The following is a 19,511-nucleotide window of genomic DNA, read 5'->3' as shown; positions in this document are numbered from 1 at the left end:
ATGACAAGATTTTTATTCCATTGTGTATCTTTATCCATTCGTCGTTTGATGGACATGTAGGTTGCTTCTATATCTTAGCTATTGTAAGTAAAGCTGCAATGAACATAGGAATGTGTATATCTTTTCTAATTAGTGCTTTCATTTAGAGCCATGAAGTTAGGAGTTTCTGCCATTGAAGATCAGTTGGAAATTAGTATAAAGCATCTTTTTAAAAAATATTTTATTGAGGTGAAATTCACATGACATAAAACCAACCGTTTTAAAGTGAACAAATCACTGGTATTTAGTCCATTCACAGTGTTGTGCAACTACCACCTCTATCTAGTTAAAACATTCTCATCGCTCCAAAGTAAAAACACCTTGCATAAAGCATCTTTTAAGTTGTAGGAATAATAAAGCCCTGTAACCACAACTTAATTGGGAAGGAATTGCCTTTTGATGATAAATCCAAAATAATTAAAAAATGCATTTAAAAGCATTTGGAAGAACGTGAAGAGGCAGTTCACAGACAAAGGCCAATAAAACCTATGAGCAGATGCTCACCAGTACATCAAAGATGCAAATGAAAACAAGACTTCATTTTTCACAAATCAGATTAGCAAAGATAAAAATGATGGATAGCGCCCGGCGTTGGCAAGGGTGTAAGGGAACCAACCGGCTGCTGGTGGGCGGGGGTGGGAGGTGTGGGGACAGCAGTGTGTTACCCTCTATTAAATTGTAGCCTGTCTTCTGACTTCTAGGAATGTAGCCCACAGAAGTACTCACACAGGATGCCAAGACATAAGTAAAAGGATGTCTTGTTTGAAAATATTTTTAAAAATGGAAACAATCCAAATGTCCATTAATAGGGAATTAGTTAAATGATGGCTTGTCAGTACACTGAAACATGATGCTGCTTTTAGAAGCGGAAAAAAAAGAAAAAAGAGACGATAACTCTCTGCATAGTAACACGGAAATATCTCCAAGGCATAATATGAGATAAAGCAAATTGCCAAATATGCATGAATATATTTTCATCTAAAATTATATTTATGTAACTTATATATTTTCATCTAAAATTATAATTATATGGGCTAGAGTATATATAAAAGAAGTTCTCGAGTCATATACACCAAGCTATTACCCATGATTATCTTGGGATAAAGGGTGCAGCCATGTAGAGTTACGGGTAGATTTTCTACTTTATGTCTCAATATTTGAAAATTTTCACAATGAATATGTAAAATGTTTTCAATCAGAAGAAAAAGATATTAATTTTATGAAACTGTTAGAAATTTTGGCAGTACTAGGTAGCATTTATATAGCTCCTACTATGTGCCAGGAACTGTTCTGAGTGCTTTATATATATTAACTTATTTAGTGCTCACTACAGTCTTATGGGGTAAATACTGTCATTATCCCTATTTTACCAGTGAGGAACCTGAGGCCCAGAGGGGTTGACTAACTTGACTTTTTTTTCTTTTGCTTATTTATAATTTAAATTAAGGTATAATTCATATACCATAACATTTACCATTTTCAGTGGCTTTTTACTGTATTCACAAAGTTGTATAGCCATCATCACTATTTAATTCAAGAACATTTTCATTACCCCCCAGAAGATATCCCAAACCCGTTAGCAGTCACTCCCCATTCACGTCCTTTCCCCCCTGATCCCCCACTGCTCCACCCCTGGCAACACCAGTCTACTTTCTGTCTGTATGGATTTGTCTATTCTGGACATTTCATGTAAATGGAATCATATAATATGTGACTTTTGGTGTCTTGATTCTTAGCATCATGTTTTCAAGGTTCATCCATGGTGTAGCCTGTGTCAGTTCTTCATTCCTTTTAATGGCTGAATAGTATTCCATTGTATCCACAGACCACATTTTGTCTACTCATCCATCCGTTGTCAGTTGGGTTGTCTCCACTTTTTGGCTATTATGAACATTTGTGTATCAGTTTCTGTGTAGACATCTGTTTCATTTCTCTTGGATGTAGACCTAGAGGTAGAATTGCTGGATCATATGGTAACTATATTTAACCGTTTGAGGAACTGCCAGACTGTTTTCCAAAGTAGCTGCACCACTTTACATTCCTGCCAGCAATATATGAAGGTTCCAGTTTCTCCACAACTTGCCCCTAATTTTTAAGGGTCAGAGCTGGGATTCAAACCAGAGTCTGTTCTCTTAACCATTCTCTTCCCTGCCTCTACCCACTCAATGATATTTGAGGAAAGTCCTCAAACATTTCTACTCAAATGACTAGATAAGGGTGACTTACAATTAGCTGATGCATTGTCTACCAGCTGGTCATTTTAGTGTCTTTAACATTTCACCTAATTCTCTGTGCACGTAAACCTGATCCTGGATCATCCAGCCTGATACTCTCCTGCATCCTGCAGCCCAGTGGTCACGGTCAAGTCTGCCTTCAGAGCTCGCCCCTGCTCACCTCTTCGGTTTTACCTCCCTCCACCACCAGCCTTCTTTCTGCTTTACTGTTTCTGCAGTTTTCAAGCAATAGTCCACGTCCCATACCGTTGACCTCCTGTGCCCACTGCCTGTTTTTCCGTTACCTCCATATTTTCTCTGCCTTTCCAGTTCACCTTCCCAAACTCAGCTCAGATGTCTCCTGATAGATGTACCATCACTCCTTCCTCAGCACAGGCTCCGTGCCGGGAATTTGCCTGTTACCTCACTTATCCCCTCATGGTGCTTCCATGTCTGTTGTTCCCGCAAGGCTGTGAGGTTAGCAACCAAAGCTCACTCATTTCTGAGTCCCGACCCCCCGTCACGGTGCCTGGCACAGAGAGGTGCTCAAGAAAGACATACAAGGAGCGTCTCCTGTTCCCACCAGACACGGGCTGGGTGCAGGGGACACAGGGAGAAAACACATCCAAACGATGAGGGGCTTAAAATATAATAAGATGAAATAGCTACCGTCCTTACCCTGGGGCAGACCCAAGTTTTGTGGGGTGTGAAGTGTATTTGGCTTTGTGGGTACTCTTTTTTAAAAAAAGATATATAATTAAGAATAAAAAGTGGGAACTTCCCTGGTGGCGCAGTGGTTAAGAATCCACCTGCCAATACAGGAGACACGGGTTTGATCCCTGGTCCAGGAAGATCCCACATGCTGCGGAGCAATTAAGCCCGTGCGCCACAACTATTTAGCCTGCACAGTAGAGCCCGCGAGCCACAACTACTGAGCCCGCATGCCACAGCTACTGAAGCCCACGCGCCTAGAGCCCGAGCTTCTCAACAAGAGAAGCCACCGCAGTGAGAAACCCGCACACCGCAATGAAGAGTAGCCCCTGTTCGCGGCAACTAGAGAAAGACCGCGCGCGGCAGCAAAGACCCAACACAGCCCTAAATAAATAAATAAATAAATAAATAAAATAAGCGACAAGGATATACTGTGAAAAATATATATTAAAAAAAAAGAATAAAAAGTGGCCAGTGCCCCTCCCAGGCCTCAGGAGGTGTGTGTGCAAGGAAGGGGTCCTGATGCGCAGGTCTGGCCAGCTTCAGGGAAAATCCACCTCTGGGCTTGAGGTCCTGTCCGGGAGCCTCCCCTCAGATCAGATTCCTAATTAGCGTAAGAGTGTCTGAATTCAGAAGTTGGACTGCTGTGAGGGTGCGATTCATTACAGTTTGATGCGCAGATGGATTTTTGGGAATCCGCGCGTTGCCTTTAGACCTGCTGTCAGCTGTCTGGACACCAGGCTGAGGTCTTGGCCCCGCCGTGGGGATGGGGGTGTTTCCTCGCATCCTGCTGACGTTCCTCCCGTGCTTGCAGCATTTTTCCCATCCCTTGTTCGCGTGCACGTTCTCGAGGCATAATGTTCCCTTCACTCAGCTGTCAAGGAGGAAAGTCAGAGCCGCGGCTGTGAAAAGCATCCTTCCCAAGCAGAGTTTCCCCAGAGCGTTTCGCCGTTTGAGCTGTTGCCCCTTATTTACGGCCGCTGTTAGCGGTTGAGGGAGAGGTTCTTACAATTGGCTTAGCTGAGCAACAAGACAGGAAATTCAGAATTTAAAATGTATAGGGCAACGTGAAAGGGAGCAAGTCATAAAACTTGCCTTGGGATTTGTGGAATTTAGAAAGCGTTCCTTTTTTCTCTTGCAGAAAGACACTCCTCGGGCCAGTTTACGGATCTCCCATTGAGCAGATACAAATCCTCCCAGTGAAAACCCCTCTGGAACTTCAGAAACGCTACATGGTGTTTGTTAACAGGGACAAGGTACCAGCCCTTTGCTCTCTGCCCCGTAAGGTGACCGTGTACTTGGAGCCGGACGCAGTCTCAGGTATTTCAAGACTCAAGAACGCCGGCTTTCACAGCCAAGCCCGCGACTCCCATCCTGCTCCACAGTGAAAATGGCCATAAATGAGCAGGAATGACTCTCAGGAGAGTTACCTCATTTTCTCTACTCCCAAAAGTACAAGACACATGGTCCACCAAAGGGTTTTTCTTTTCTGATTTCTTTACAAGGAAAAATCTTATAAAGACATACAAGTTAGTTACGCTTAGTTGTATATTTGATGACTAATCTATATGGGTAGGCATAAAATCATAAGATGCCAGAATTGTCCTGGAAACGCCTGGACATGTGACCATGAAGATAGGAGGAAAGCTTCCTTCTGTGTCCTGGTGGAACCTGCGTCTCTCTCCCAAGGGACCACCGTGCAGGGCACAGTGTGCGAAGCCCCAGCCATGTGAAATGCAGCTCTCACACACTGAGATGGCTGGTTCTGGACACACAGGTCCTTCCCGTAAACAGGTCTGGAGGTGACAGGTGACCCTGCCAGGCCCGGCCTGGGGCCCGGTTATCTGAGTCTGAATATCTAGTTACATCTTCCTTTCTAGGTTGGACTTCAGATCTTACCAGTTGATGGCAACCCACATAAGACATCTGCTCTTATATGCCACCCCAGCGGGGTGGCTGGAATGGACGTTTCCTATGACGGCCGCTACGCCTTCACAGCAGGAGGGCAGGACCGGACGGTGGTGCAGTGGGAAATCAATTTAAGGTACGTGATGCGACGAGAAGCTTGGCCCCATAAGAAGGGTGCCGAGTGGAGACCCCTTCTTTTCACTCAGGAACAGCAGACAGGTATTAAACCCCTATGACATGCCAGGCACTGTGCTAGGCCTGCGGGTCCAAAGACAGCCAAGACTCAGGCGTTGCCTTTGGGGTGCTCCCTGCGACACCCGCTCCTATTAATGTGCAGACAAAAGGTTACTGTTCTGTCCCAGGGACCCATGGTATTTGCAGGTGAGGCCGTGTGATTCCACCTTGTTCACCCGGGCCCCATGAGATACTTCTCACCCTGTCGCCGCCTGCAAATTCACACCAGTTAGAGAGATCTAGCCTGAATCTCCAAAGAGTGTGTTACAGAAATAGTAAGAGTATCATTTGAAATGTGTATTTTCAGTCTACTCTTCTCACCCCCCTGCCCTGAGCTGAGAATCTATGCCTAGGGCGAGGCTGGAGAATTGCATGGTTGAGCATCAGAGAGACACGGACTTTGAAGTCAAAGAGACAAGGGTTCAAATCTGAAGCCTACTCTCTGCTAGCTGTGGGACCTAGGGCAGGTTTCTTAGCAGCTCTGATCTTTGGATTCCTTGTCTGTGAAATGGGGGTACGTGGGGGTAAAAATAGGGACTTTTACAGGATCCTTGTAAGGATCAGGTAGGCTGATACATGTAAAGCACACAGCACAGAGATAAGGACTCAGTAAATTAATCATTTCCTTTTGTCTCTTCTTCCTTATAAAGGCATTTGCTTATGAGCTCAGGATCTTTGTTACTAAAAAAGGGGGCAACAACTATGGTGATCCTCTCATCTCCCCAAATTCAGCGAGCAGCCCCAGGGCAGAGCCAGTTCCTTGCCTGACCACCTTCTCCAAGCCCCTGCCTCTCAGGTGGCCCCCTGCCTGGCAGGGTCCCATTGAGGAGCTGGGTAAAAGCAGCTTGGAGGCGCCGAGCTTCCTAAAAGAACAAACCTGCTTCATGGCTCCCACTAAAAGCACACCCCTTACTGTCTGCCACGTGCACATCTTTCTTCTGTGCAGACATCGAAGCTTCGCCCCTTAACCTGAATAGGAGCAAGAACAGCGAGGTTAATCCGCTTTGGAACCGCGGGGGTTTCAGTTTGCAGTTGCAGCTCTGACCTTCACCTCTGCCTTCACCTAAGAGGGCAGATCTTGGGAATTTAGAAGCTGGAGGTGAGCTCTCCCCTTGAAAAGAACCTCCTGATCAGGGCCCCAGAATGAGCTGCTTAATTCCTGGACACCTAGCCTGTTACCTGGACCAATGGGGCAAGCAACACCCTGGTGGGAGAACAGTCTTCCTTCTTTCGTTTTTGTCCTCTTCTCAATCATCTTGGGATCTGCACTAGTAGAGATTTAAAAAAAAAAAAGCACCCACTTTCCAGTAGCTTTCCTGTGCATGGCCAAAGTCCAGGCTTCTGAGAATTTCAATTTAATCTGTTGCAGGGACAAAAGATCATTATAAACTAATTAGCACTTCATTGCTGCTTCTGGTGTTTTAATATGTTCAGTGCTTCACTAATGGGAAGAAATATAAAAACCCTAAACAAGTAAACAAACAAAATTCCCTACCAGATCTACTGATGGCGAGTCGTCGGGTGAATGAAGACGATAAATCCTCTCACGTTCACATTATTTTAACCAGCGCACTCCTAGGCCCCAAACTATCATTGCAGCATCTCAGACTTCCCCTGGGAGACCCCTTCCCTCATCTTTCCCCCTGTCTTGGCTGGCAGGCCACCCTCTTTCTCTCCTTGTCTGACATCTGTTTTAAAATCCCCCATTTTTTTTTTTTAATTTATTTATTTATTTATTTATGGCTGTGTTGGGTCTTTGTTTCTGCGCGAGGGCTTTCTCCAGTTGCGGCAAGCGGGGGCCACTCTTCATCGCGGTGCGCGGGCCTCTCACTGTCGCAGGCTCTCCCGTTGCAGAGCACACACTCCAGATGCGCAGGCTCAGTAGTTGTGGCTCACGGGCTCAGTTGCTCCGCGGCATGTGGGATCTTCCCATACCAGGCCTCGAACCTGTGTCCCTTGCATTGGCAGGCAGCCTCTCAACCACTACGCCACCAGGGAAGCCCCAAAATCCCCCATTTTTGTGCTCAACCTCACACCCCCCTGTAATCCTGCTGCCTTGCTCAGACAAGAGCAGAAAGACCTGGATTCAAATCCCACCTCCCCTACTACTTGCTGTATGACCTGAGGCAAGTCCCTTCCCTTCCCTGAGTCTCAGTTTCTCCGTCTGTTAAATGGGGATATTATCACCATGTTCAGAGCTGTTTTGAGGGTGGTGATTCCTACCATTGCTGTTCCCCCTCCTCCCTCCCCCCCCCCCGTCCCCTCCTCTTCCCCCTCCCCCTCCTCTCCCACCTCCCCTCCCCCCCCTTTTTTTTGTTGTTGTTGTTGCTAACATGAAAGCCTTTGTTTTTAATTTGGTTGATACACATTTGACAAAATATTTTAGAATAAAATAATCCATGAACAGGCACAAGGTATTTACAGTAACAACTGTGAAAAACATAAAACTGACGTATTCTTAAACAGTGATGTCTATTTATAAAATTTTTTGTTGTGAATCCGGAAGACTTTCAGTTCTGCTCATTACCCTGGTCTGAAGCCCCAACAGATGGTGTGTAAGGCCCAGGAGTAGGAGGTGCAACTCTAACACATTTGGCAAGTAAGGATCATCTGTTGGTTTGAGCTCACAGGGAAGTGAAGGGCCAGATCTTGGGGTAAGGTCCCCTTTCTCTTCCCCCTCCTCCCTCTCCTCTCCCTCCTCCCCCTCCCCTCCCTCCCCTCCCTTCCCCTCCCCTCCCCCCCCCCCCTCCCCCCCCCCCCCCCCCCCCCTCCCTCCCCCCCCCTCCTCCCCCCCCTCCCCCCCCTCCTCTCCTTCCCCCTCCTCCTCCCTCCTCCCCTCCCCCCTCCCTCCTCCCCTCCCCTCCCCCTCCCCCTCCCTCCTCCCCTCCCCTCCCCCTCCCCTCCCCCTCCCTCCCCCCCTCCCCTCTCCTCCCCTCCCCTCCCCCTCCCCTCCCCCTCCCTCCTCCCCTCCCCCTTCCTCCCCTCCCCTCCCCTCCCCCTCCTCTCCCCTCCCCTCCCCTCCCCCTCCCCTCCCCTCCCCTCCCCCCCCTCCCCCTCCCCTCCCCCTCCCCCTTCTCCCCTAGGGAGCATTTACTGAGCTTTTGCTATATGCTGGTTGCAGTGCTCACTGTTTCTTGGGCTTTAGCTCTTTCCCAAAAGCACTGAGTATATTTCTGGGCACACACACAGTAGGTTTTCAGTAAATGTACCTCCATCTTGTGCCCCAATGACCTCTTTTTTTGTGGCAAGCATTAGAACCCAACTTAGGCAGAAAGGGGAAGTTACAAGCGGGTCCTGGGGTCTCGGGTCACCGCACCGCAGGGAGAGCAGGCCAGCCCGCCCTCAGCGTTTGCTCTCCGCTCGCCTCTGCTGTTGCTGTCACTCTCTGCAGAACTGGATTTCGTCACTCAGCGGGAACTCGGCCACTGACAGTCCCCAGATTTCACACCAGAGAGAGGGAGTCTCTTGCCCCAGCTCTGGTGGGACAAGCCCAGCCCCGTCCCTCTGGCTCTCAGGTCAGCTGAGCTGATGGTGGCCAGGAAGCAGGGGACGTGGGGTAGTCCTGACGGCTGGAGGGCTGTTCCCAGAGAATCCGGAGCTCTGTGCGCCTGTCCCCTGGGGCCTTCCTGGTGGCGACTGGCTCCTCCATGTCACCTGGGCCTTTACCTGGCCCTGCTTCAGAATCAAATGGCCAATAGTGGCCTCACTGCCCACAGAGCCTGTCGGGATTGGGCCTGGGCCTGGCCTGGAGGCCACAGAGCGGGAGCCCTCTTAGCCGGACACCTGCCTTGATGCCCGCCAAGAGCGGGGTGAAGACTGGGCCCTACTGGAGACGGTCCTCAGGCCCACCTGGACCCCAGGCCCACCTGGAGAGTACACCAGCTCCATGGACCTCACGCAGCCTGCTTGGGTGGGGCTTGTGCGGGGCCGTGACAAGAGGACCGAGGACTGTTTTGTGGCTGACTCTTGCAGGAGAGCCGTAGGTGCACCTCAACACCCAGTTCCACAGTAATAATAGTCCTGAGCCAGGCCCGGGGCCGAGTGCTTTCCGTGTGTTGTCTGATGTGTCCTCACAGCCATCCTGTGGCATAGGCACTGTTGGTATCCCTGTTGTACAGATCTGGAAACTAGCTCCGAGGGGTTCAGTGATCTGCCCAAGCAATGGAGTAATGTGCTGGGGCTGGGATTCACATCAACCCCACTCCTCAACAAAGATTCATCACAGGAGGAAAATAAAGGGCTTCATGTCGAATCCTTTCTGTGCATTCACTTTAATTTTCACAACAATCCCCTGAGGCAGACCCTGTACTTATTTCCATTTTACAGAATAGGAAACTGAGGCCCTGAGTGGTTAAGTCACATGCCCGTGATCACACTGCTTGCAAGTGGCAGAGCCGGGGCTCACAGGCATGTCCCTTTGACTCCAGCTTCTGTATACATAACCACTCCCCCGCCATGGTCTGCACAAAGTGTGTCTTAATAACCCTACAAAGAGGCTAATGGTGTGATTAGCAGAAATCCAGTTAGTGGGTTATTAAATGATTTCATATTATTATTAGCATTTTGTATGAGGCAAAGTCAGCCTCATACAAAAAGTAGGTTTTCTTACCACTTAAAGGGGCTATTTTGGAAAAATCTGACCCTGTGTTAGAGAGCAGAGGTTATTTTTATCTGACCAGCGTGGGTCCCTTGCGGCCTCCAGAGTTTTTATGGAAGCAATTAGCGACGGCCATCCACCTGTGCCACATCCCATTCTTCTGGCTCTGGTCACATGCAGATCTAAAGTTACAGGAGGGCCGCTTGGCTCGGGGGACTGTGGACTCACCACCCTCCCTCCCTCCCCCCCCGCCCCCCCCCGAGAGATTGCAGACAAATTGCCAGGTATCTGCCCTGTAATCCACGAGAGAATATCATCGTCATTAAGGCGGGTGCCCTGTACCACCGGGTTCCACACTTGAGATTGAATTTTCCATTTGCAGCTTCATTTTGAAGGGAATTTGCTTAACAAGTTTACAGAGACCCTAATCGTATCCTCGCTGTAATACCCTTCGGAGGTCCGCAGCTGGGCAGCCTTGTGGTGCATTGCGTTCCCGACTGACTGCTGGCTAATAACGATGTTTCTCTCATTGTTCTAGTGCCCTGGAGGCAGCAGTTTCTCTTGGGGGCGAAGACCTGACCCCATTCTATGGTCTGGTGTCTGGTGGCAGGGAAGGAAAATTCTACAGGGTAATTGTCCTCAGAGTAAACACTTCCTGGTAACATCTAGTTAAGTCTGTAAAACAGATGTGCCCAGGGTTAACCTTCTTGCTTTTTGCCAAAGCTGTTTTCCCCACTGAGCTTAAAATGTACTTTCTAGAAAATGTCCTTGAAGTCTAAATGGCTGCTTCAGACTTAAGCCAAAAATGCATGTTGTGTTTCCACTTTATTTCCACATAGGAGCTGGAAGACTATTTTTACTATTCTCAGCTCCGTAGTCAAGGTATTGATACAATGGAGACCAGAAAGGTGTCGGAACACATCTGCCTGTCGGAGCTTCCTTTTGCCATGAGAGCAATTGGCTTTTACCCATCGGAAGAGAAGGTAGGTAGAATGAAAACAAGAACAGCCGTGGGATGTGTTATTTATAAAAACGACCTCAGGGAGCAATCATTATAGGTCAAAGTAAAAATTTAACACTGTTCTTACATAAATGGATCAGAAAGGAGGTCCTGGGCATAGCAGATGCACTGCTTAGAAACAGACTTGCCGTAAAGATATTCCTGTAAGGCGGATTCCTTACCAGAGTTTGATGTTGGTAAGAGCATGGGCTTTGGAATTAGACAGAAGGCCCCTAGCTGCATGAGGACCAGCCTCATCCAGTTCAAAGAGTTGGTGCCCGCACAGCACTTGGCACAGAGTAGGCGACGTAGGAAGAGCTCAGTAAATGCTCGCTGTTGTGATCCTGTCCCTGTAGCTGCCATTCACCTGGCCTGTGTGAATGGGCTGCTCCTGGGAGCTGGGTGCTCACGCCGGGCTGCGGATAGAGCTCAGGAGATGCAGAACCTCGTAGCACACCCCAGCTGTAAGGGGCTCCCAGCAGGGGCCAGAGGAAATGGTCCTCGTGGAAACTGTGGCTTAAAATGCAACTGATTGGGTACTCTCACTTGAAATGCTAACACATTCTCATTGTAGAAAGTTTGGAAAAGATACACAAGTGGAATGAAGAAAGTAATTACCTATAATCCCAGTACACAGAGACAACAGTTATTGGTATCTTCCTGGATTGATTTATATATATTATATATATATATATATATATATATATATATATATATATATATATATATTTATATATATATATATATATATTTATATACATAATTTTAAAAAACTAATGGGTACCATATTGAATATATATTTTTATCCTATATTTTCACTTGATATGATGTAATACGCATTTCCCATTTCATTAACAATTCTCTGAAAACTTGATTTATAAAGGATATAGCTTAATTTTAAAACTTTGTGTCTGATTTAGAAAATAGACCTGTAAAGAAGAAAATAGAAATGACTCAGAGGTAATCATTTTGGTGGACTTCCTTCTATTGTTTTATATTTAGACATAGATAAACAAAGAATTGTCATTATGTGGTGTATATAGGTATATATCTCAACATTTTACAGAGTACGTGTGTATGTATATGTATACGTGTATAGCAACATTCTCAGTAACTGTTGTTTTGTGAGCATGTGGTGAAAATTCCTCGATAATATGCTTTTTACCCCTGGCTTTATTAAGATATAATTGACATATAACATTGTGTGCATTTAAGATATTCAATATAGTGATTTTATATACGTACATATTAAAAAATGATTACCACGGTATGGTTAGTTAACACATCCATCCTCTTGCATGGTTACAGTTTTTTGTGTGTGATGAGAACTCGAAAAATCTACTATGTTAGCAACTTTCAAATATACTGTACTGTATTGTTAACTAGAGTCCCCATGCTGTACCTTACACCCCCAGGACATGTTTATCTTATAATTGGGAGTTTGTACCCTTTGACCACTTTTCACCCATTTCTCCCACTCCCCACCCCCTGCCCCTGGCAACCACCAATCTGTTTCTGTTTCTATGAGTTTGGGTTTTTTTTAAGATTCCACATACAAGTGAGATTGGACAGTATTTATCTTTCCCTGTCTGACTTGTTCCACTTAGAGCAATGCCCTCAGGTTTCATCCATGTTGTTATACATGGCAGGATTTCCTTCTTTTTTATGGCTAAATAATATTCCAATAATATTCTATCATGCACACAGACACAGTCCACATTTTCTTTATCCATCCCTACCAACAATGCACAAGAATTCCCTTTTCTCCACATCCTTGTGAACACTTGTTTTCTCTTGTTTTTTTGATGAAAGCCATTCTGACAGGTGTGAGGTGATAGCTCATTGTGGTTTTGATTTGCATTTCCCTGATGATTAGTGACGTGAGCACCTTTTCATGTACTTATTGATCATTTGAATATCTTCTTTAGAAAAATGTCTATTCAAGTCTTCTGCCCATTTTTTAAGGGGGTTATTTGGCTTTTTTTTTTTTTAATTATTAGCACCTTTAATTATTATTTATTTATTTATCCTTTTTTTTTTTTTTTTTTTGGCTGTGTTGGGTCTTCGTTTCTGTGCAAGGGCTTCCTCTATTTGCGGCAAGTGGGAGCCACTCTTCATCGCGGTGCGCGGGCCTCTCACTATCGCGGCCTCTCTTGTTGCGGAGCACAGGCTCCAGACGCGCAGGCTCAGTAGTTGTGGCTCACGGGCTTAGTTGCTCCGCGGCATGTGGGATCCTCCCAGACCAGGGCTCGAACCCGTGTCCCCTGCATTGGCAGGCGGACTCTCAACCACTGTGCCACCAGGGAAGCCCGGCTATTCGGCTTTTTGCTATTGGTTGTGAGTCCCTTATGTATTTTGGATATCAACCCCTTATCAGACATGTGGTTTGCAAATATTTCCTCCCATTCTGTAGGTTGCTTTTTCATTTTGTCAATCGTTTCTTTTGCTGTGCAGAAGCTTTTTGGTTTGCTGTAGACAACATGCTTTCGAAAGGCTGTACACTCAGTTGATCCATTCCCCAGCTGACAGACACATAGGTTGTCTGAAGTATTTCGGCTGTCAGAGACATGGCTGTGATGCACATCTCTGTGTATGGTTTTTGCACACTTCTCTGATTATTTTCCTGGGTCGGAGTCCTAGAAATAGAATTACTGGGTCAGAGAATATGAACTTTAAGGCCCGTTGCCAAATAGTTTTCCAGCAATGTAGCATTTTGCAGCTCACCATCAAGCATACATAACTCCTGAAACCCAGCTAAGACTCAACGTTCACATTAGGTGTCTGAGCACATTTCAGTGATGTGAGCTGTGGTCCCAGTCCTTTCCCTTGGCTTCAGTGGCCTACCCAGAATCACCAGTTTTTGGGTGCTCCAAGTATGACTGGAAGGTGACTTTTATTCTCCAAGTAGCGTCTGGAGAAATGAGTTTTCAGAGCCCATAAACCCAGCTGAGTCTTGAGTGAGTACCTTAAAAACATCAGGGGGACTTCCCTGGTGGCGCAGTGGTTAAGAAGCCACCTGCCAGTGCAGGGTACACGGGTTCGAGCCCTGGTCCGGGAAGATCCCACATGCCGCGGAGCAACTAAGCCCGTGCGCCACAACTACTGAGCCTGTGCTCTACAGACCGCAAGCCACAACTACTGAGCCCCCGTGCCACAACTACTGAAGGCCACGCGCTCTAGAGCCCGTGGTCTGCAACAAGAGAAGCCACAGCAATGAGAAGCCCGCGCACTGCAACGAAGAGTAACCCCCGCTCGCTGCAACTAGAGAAAGCCTGCGTGCAGCAACAAAGACCCAGCGTAACCAAAAAAAAAAAAAAGAAAGTCAGGGATTCTTTAAGCTCCTCAAAAGGTCTTTTGACCAGTGTTCATTTTGTAAAAGTACATGGTCAGAAACAGAAGCAACTACCCGGAAAGTTTGTGCAACCCACATAGAAGTGTTCCCTAGGGCTGTGTTTCTAAAGCATGTCCCTTAGAACATTGTTTCCCAAACTGGCAACCTGCAACAGAATTACCTGGAGCTTTTACTAAAAAATCAGATTCCTGGGCCCCATCCCAGATCTAGCCAATCAGAATCTCGAAGTATGGGGCCTGGGAGTCTGCATTTTCCACTTTGCCCCTTACCTGGTAGTCCAGCCGGGAAGAGGCCCTCCTCCACAGTGCCGCACAGACTCAGTTGCTACCTGCAGTGTCTAAGGATCATATTCATATGAAACTCACCAAAATGCCATCATGGGCCATATGTCTCACATTTCCTGTAAGCACTCAGGAGCCTCTCTCTGATGGCTGCAGATCCAAGCCATCCTACTAGGGAAGCAGCACTGGGTAGCAGCTGGGAGCACAGCCTCCTGGGTCAGGTGGCTCTGGGTTTGACTCCTGACTATAAGCACTCGCCAGCTGTGAGATTTGGTCAAGTTTCTGAACCTCCCTAAGCCTCAGTTTCCTCATCTATAGAATGGGGCTAATAGTAGTACCCAGCCCCTGGAATTATTGTGACGATTAAATGAGTATCTGTTTAGTACAGTACAGGGCACATGTTAAATGTTTGAAAAAACACCATCCAGTATTATTAACTCCACCATCCATCCTATCCTCGTCTGTGGATGTGTGATTATAAAAGGCCTTTAGATGAATGTCTCTCTGACCCTGTGGAACTTTGTTTACAATACCCTTTCTAAAATCAGTTTTTTATTTTCTTGATTTGTCTGGTAAAGAGACTTTATGTAAATGGCCAAAAGTCATCAAACTGATGGCAGCCTTCTCACTCAGGATTCTTGATTTTAAACCCTGGGCTCATGTAAATGTGTCCTCTGCAGTCCTGCTTTGTCGATAAGGGAATTCTGGGTGTTTATCCTTTGTGACTGTCACCCACCTGCCACACGAATCGCTGAAGGAGGAGGGTGGCACAGAGTGGCTGTGGTTTTTTTACTTCCTCTAGAAGTAAGAAGTATAATTACCAAAGGCTCACTCCGTTGTTCTATCATTGGCCAAAAATAATAAAGCCTAACAACCTATCGAAATCTTGCTGATGAGTAAAAAGTACCCAGTGGGACTTCCCTGGTGGTCCAGTGGTTAGATCTTGCTGCTTTCACTGCCAAGGGCCCGGGTTCAATCCCTGGTTGGGGAACTAAGATCCCACAAGCCATGCAGCGTGGCAAAAAAAAAAAAAAAAAAGGTACCCAGAAAAAAAGGTTAGTCTGCAACAAATGTTATAAAATGACATTGAATATTATTTTACCCACATTAAAATGGTCATTGCAAGGTTGTCACTGACTGTTGTGTCGCTGACTGTTATGTCACCCCTCCCCCACCAGCTGCTAAAAAGGGGTTTCAGTGCCCCACTCAGTGTCTTCATAAATCCCCTGGACTCCAGGGTTTTTAATCCACTTAAAAAATAAATTTACTCTTTGGAGATGTTTTCTGAAGGCCCCCGATCCAGATGTGGCCACATCCGAGTGCAAACACTGTTCGCTGATGAATTAGTTTATATCTGAAGCTCCGAGGGGAGAACTTTTTGATCTCTAGTTTCCATCAGATTTATAGCGATTTTAATAAAAATGTTTTCGGGGCTTTGAAACTTTTAAACCCAGGCTTCGTCATGGTTAATGAAACATTTCCTATTAAGATGCAGCTGTTCCCCCTCCCCCGAGAAGTTGCATGAAGAAGTATGTGCCGCTGATAAGAGTATTTTCACACTTGCTTACTTGAAAGACTTAGAAACATAGACTCAAGCCAGCCCCCCAAGGCTCTACATTATTTATATTTTTCTTAGGTCATTTTAACTGCCTTGGGGATTTGAATCTAGTCAGTGTGGTAGATTGAAGCCAAATTATACAAGAATGTAACCCTCCCCAAAGAATCCCTAGCCATTCCCATCTTCTGCAGAACACAGCCAAAGAATTGAGGTGGGCTGCTCTTACAAATCTTTTTTTTTTTTTTTTTAATTTTTATTTATTTATTTATTTTTGGCTGCGTTGGGTCTTTGTTGCTGCGTGCGGGCTTTCTCTAGTTGCAGTGAGCGGGGGCTACTCTTCGTTGTGGTGCACGGGCTTCTCGTTGCAGTGGCTTCTCTTGTCGCGGAGCACGGGCTCTAGGTGCGCGGGCTTCAGTAGTTGTGGCACGCAGGCTCAGTAGTTGTGGCTCGCGGGCTCTAGAGCGCAGGCTCCGTAGTTGTGGCGCACGGGCTTATTTGCTCCGCGGCATGTGGGATCTTCCCGGACCAGGGATTGAACCCGTGTCCCCTGCATTGGCAGGCGGATTCTGAACCACTGCGCCACCAGGGAAGCCCACAAATCTTCATTTTTTTAAAAAGAAAGATCTGCAATGTTTATAATGTTATAAACCCTAAGTTTGGGTTCCTAAGTTAGGGCTCTTCACAGTTTGTATAGCTGATTTCACATACGAGAAAGTTTCATCTTCCATCTTTATATATATATTTTTCCCTCCAGGACTTTGGAATATCATGTCGGGGCCAGGCCTGTGCGTCACATGTGTTCCCTGGTCACTTGTGGCTATGTTTCTATTTAGCTTGCAGAGCGTTTTAGATTCTTGGTAAGTTTTTGCAATGAATTAGCAGCAGTTCAACCACTTAGTTCTATAAATTAAGGCCAATCCTGACAGAGAGGCGTGCGCCCAGCACGAGCTCACATCGTGGAGACTCAGCAAATCTTGGTCGGATGAGTAAACGAATGAATGATACGCTCACCAGTCATGTCTGCCTGCAAAAACAATAAGGAAGATAGAATCCCTGACATTATTGTTTGATCTCAGAGTAATTAATAGTAGCCCTAACTATTTGGTGTATTCAGCAGCTTTAGCCTTGTTTAGGAGGGTTTGGAGAGGAAATAATCGCTTAACTTTTTAAACGTGCTGACCTTTGGACCCAGCAATTCTGCTTTTAGGAGTATATCCTACAGGAAAACTCAGGCAAGTGTAACAGTGATGTACTGCAGGATAGTTTATAATAGTGAAAAATTAAAACAACCTTAAGGTCCGTTGATAGGAGATGGGGTAAATCAAGTAAGGCACACCTACACTTAGTAGTTATTAAACAGTGAAATTGACCTACGATTCTTTTATTTCTGTTCTCTTCTTTTTTTTAATTCTTTAATTTTATTTATTTGGCTGCGTCGGGTCTTAGCTGCAGCGCACGGGCTCTTTGTTGCAGTGCACGGGCTTCTCTCTAGCTGCGGCACGCGGGCTCCAGAGCGCGTGGGCTCAGTAGTTGCGGCGCATGGACTTAGCTGTCCCGTAGCATGTGGGATCTTAGTTCCCCGACCAGGGATTGAACCCACATCCCCTGTATTGGAAGGCGGATTCTTAACCACTGGACCACCAGGGAAGTCCCTAACCTATGATTCTTGCTTGACTCAGAAAGAATGTGCTGTTTTTATTGTTAAAGGACAAAAGGCAAGTTGCAAAACAGTATGTAAAGCATGACCTCACTTCATTAACAATAATATATAGATCTCATATATGCCTAGCAAAACTGAAAGAACTTCTTCCAAACCCTTAACAACACTGACTTCTGAGGCATGGGATCCGTGAGAGCTTTTACTGTCTACTTTCTGCCTATCACCTCCATCAGCTGGGGCCTCTGGTACCAGCTGGAACCCAGCCCTGGTTGCCACCCATAGTCGGAGTTCGGGGCTGCCCCGGGGGCTCGCGCTCTCCTGGCCTCGGGGCTCCCTCGTGTGCGTGTGCACGCTCCAGGTCATTCCAGACGTGACGCTCAGCGTCTTCCTCCTTTTCCACAAAAACAGAAAGCCCATCCACACAAGACAACTTCCCTGAAAAACTGGGAATCGCCAGACAGATTCATGCATAACCACATTCCACAGCAGTTTACCTAAAACTTCTCATTAGACCTTCTTCCCAGTCCCGATGACCACCCCCAGGGGGGGCTTCCTTGCTGGTCTTGACCCCCACCGAGCTCTGCTCCCCCTCTTCCTTCCCTGAGGAGCACCCCCTCCTGTCCCTCCGCTGGCCATGCCAGCTCAGCTCTTAGCTTCTGTTTCCAAATCTGCAGTATAAGCCCATCTCTAGGGTTTACAAATGAAAAAACTTCCCATTTAGTCGCATCTACTCTCCTTAGAAGACCATCGTGGCTGTAAATTGCCGGGGAGAGGGGAGGCTCATACATACATTTCTGTAGAATTTAATTTTTCTTAACTACAAGCGGTAGCTTGTATTGCTTTTGTTTTCAGAACAAAACCCAGAAAGATAAACGAACAAATCCTCCCCAAGCCTTGTGTGCTAATCTTTGTGGCTAAACCTCGGTCCCAGCTGGGGTGGAGGGAGCGTAGCCAAGTGGCACAGCCGCCCACCATGCGAGGAGGAGAAATTTGAGCCAACAGTCATGGGCACAGTTTCTGCTCTGATGAAGACCGCATGGGAATTTGGAAATTCGCACTTTGAAGAAAGGTCCTCAGTGGGTTGGATTTGTTCTGAAGCATAAATATCAGGAGGTGTTTCCATCCTGAAAGTGAGAGAAATGGCCCACTACTGTCGGGAGGCCTTCCTGGTCCACTGAGAACCCTACGCCAGGGAGCGCTGCTGTTGCCACACTTACAGCATCTAAAGAAAGAAATCCTAAAATGCTGCACGGCCACTAAAAAAGAATGCAACTGATAATACCAATAACACCAACAGCGGCAACAGCGGACCAGCCCTTCTCACTTGAGCGCTCGCTGAGAGCCAAGGACCGTGCCAGCCCACCTGGCGTTTAGTCCTCACAGCAAGCAGATGCTTTTATCATCTCTATCTTACCAACCAGAACAGTGAGGCTTAGCGGGGTGAGGAAGCTTGCTCGGCCACTCAGGGCCGTGGTCTGTACCCCAGTTGGCTGGTCTTAGTGCAAACAAAAGTCAGGACATCGAACACTGGCCATTGCTGAGGGATGGGGAATGATAGAGCACTTTACTTCTATTCTTACATCTACAGTGTTTGCATTTTTTATAACAAGCACATATTCATCTTTACTGGTTTTATGATGATAAAATAATAGATCATAGTCATGGTGAAAATTACATTTTTAAAAACTGATGTTATTTGCTTTGTTACTTGCCTTTGTCATTGCTTCACCTCTGTATTATATTTCTTTTTTTTTTTTTGGCCTCACTGTGAAGCATGTGGGATCCTAGTTCCCCGCCCAAGGATCAAACCTGCACCCCCTGCATTGGAAGTGCGGAGTCTTAACCGCCGGACCGCCAGGGAAGTCCCTATTTTTCTTCCTTTTATTATTATTATTATTATTTTTTTTTTTTTTGGCCACGCCTCATGGCTTGCGGGATCTCCCCTGACCATGGCAGTG

General features: G+C 46.5%; 1 protein-coding gene across 1 annotated transcript in view; it reads left to right on the top strand.

Moving 5' to 3' along the window:
* Nucleotides 1-19,511, top strand: part of CFAP251 (cilia and flagella associated protein 251) — a 67,754-nt gene that overhangs the window by 37,566 nt on the left and 10,677 nt on the right. The window contains exons 16-19 of the mRNA XM_036874117.1: nucleotides 4,105-4,219; nucleotides 4,844-5,007; nucleotides 10,241-10,331; nucleotides 10,542-10,685. Coding sequence (XP_036730012.1) covers nucleotides 4,105-4,219; nucleotides 4,844-5,007; nucleotides 10,241-10,331; nucleotides 10,542-10,685 — 514 coding nt within the window. The remainder of the gene's footprint in view (nucleotides 1-4,104; nucleotides 4,220-4,843; nucleotides 5,008-10,240; nucleotides 10,332-10,541; nucleotides 10,686-19,511) is intronic.

The sequence above is a fragment of the Balaenoptera musculus genome, chromosome 14, assembly GCF_009873245.2.
Source record: "Balaenoptera musculus isolate JJ_BM4_2016_0621 chromosome 14, mBalMus1.pri.v3, whole genome shotgun sequence".
NCBI lineage: Eukaryota > Metazoa > Chordata > Mammalia > Artiodactyla > Balaenopteridae > Balaenoptera > Balaenoptera musculus.
The sequence above is the reverse complement of the archived record's forward strand: the minus strand, read 5'-3'. Positions and strand labels throughout refer to the sequence as shown.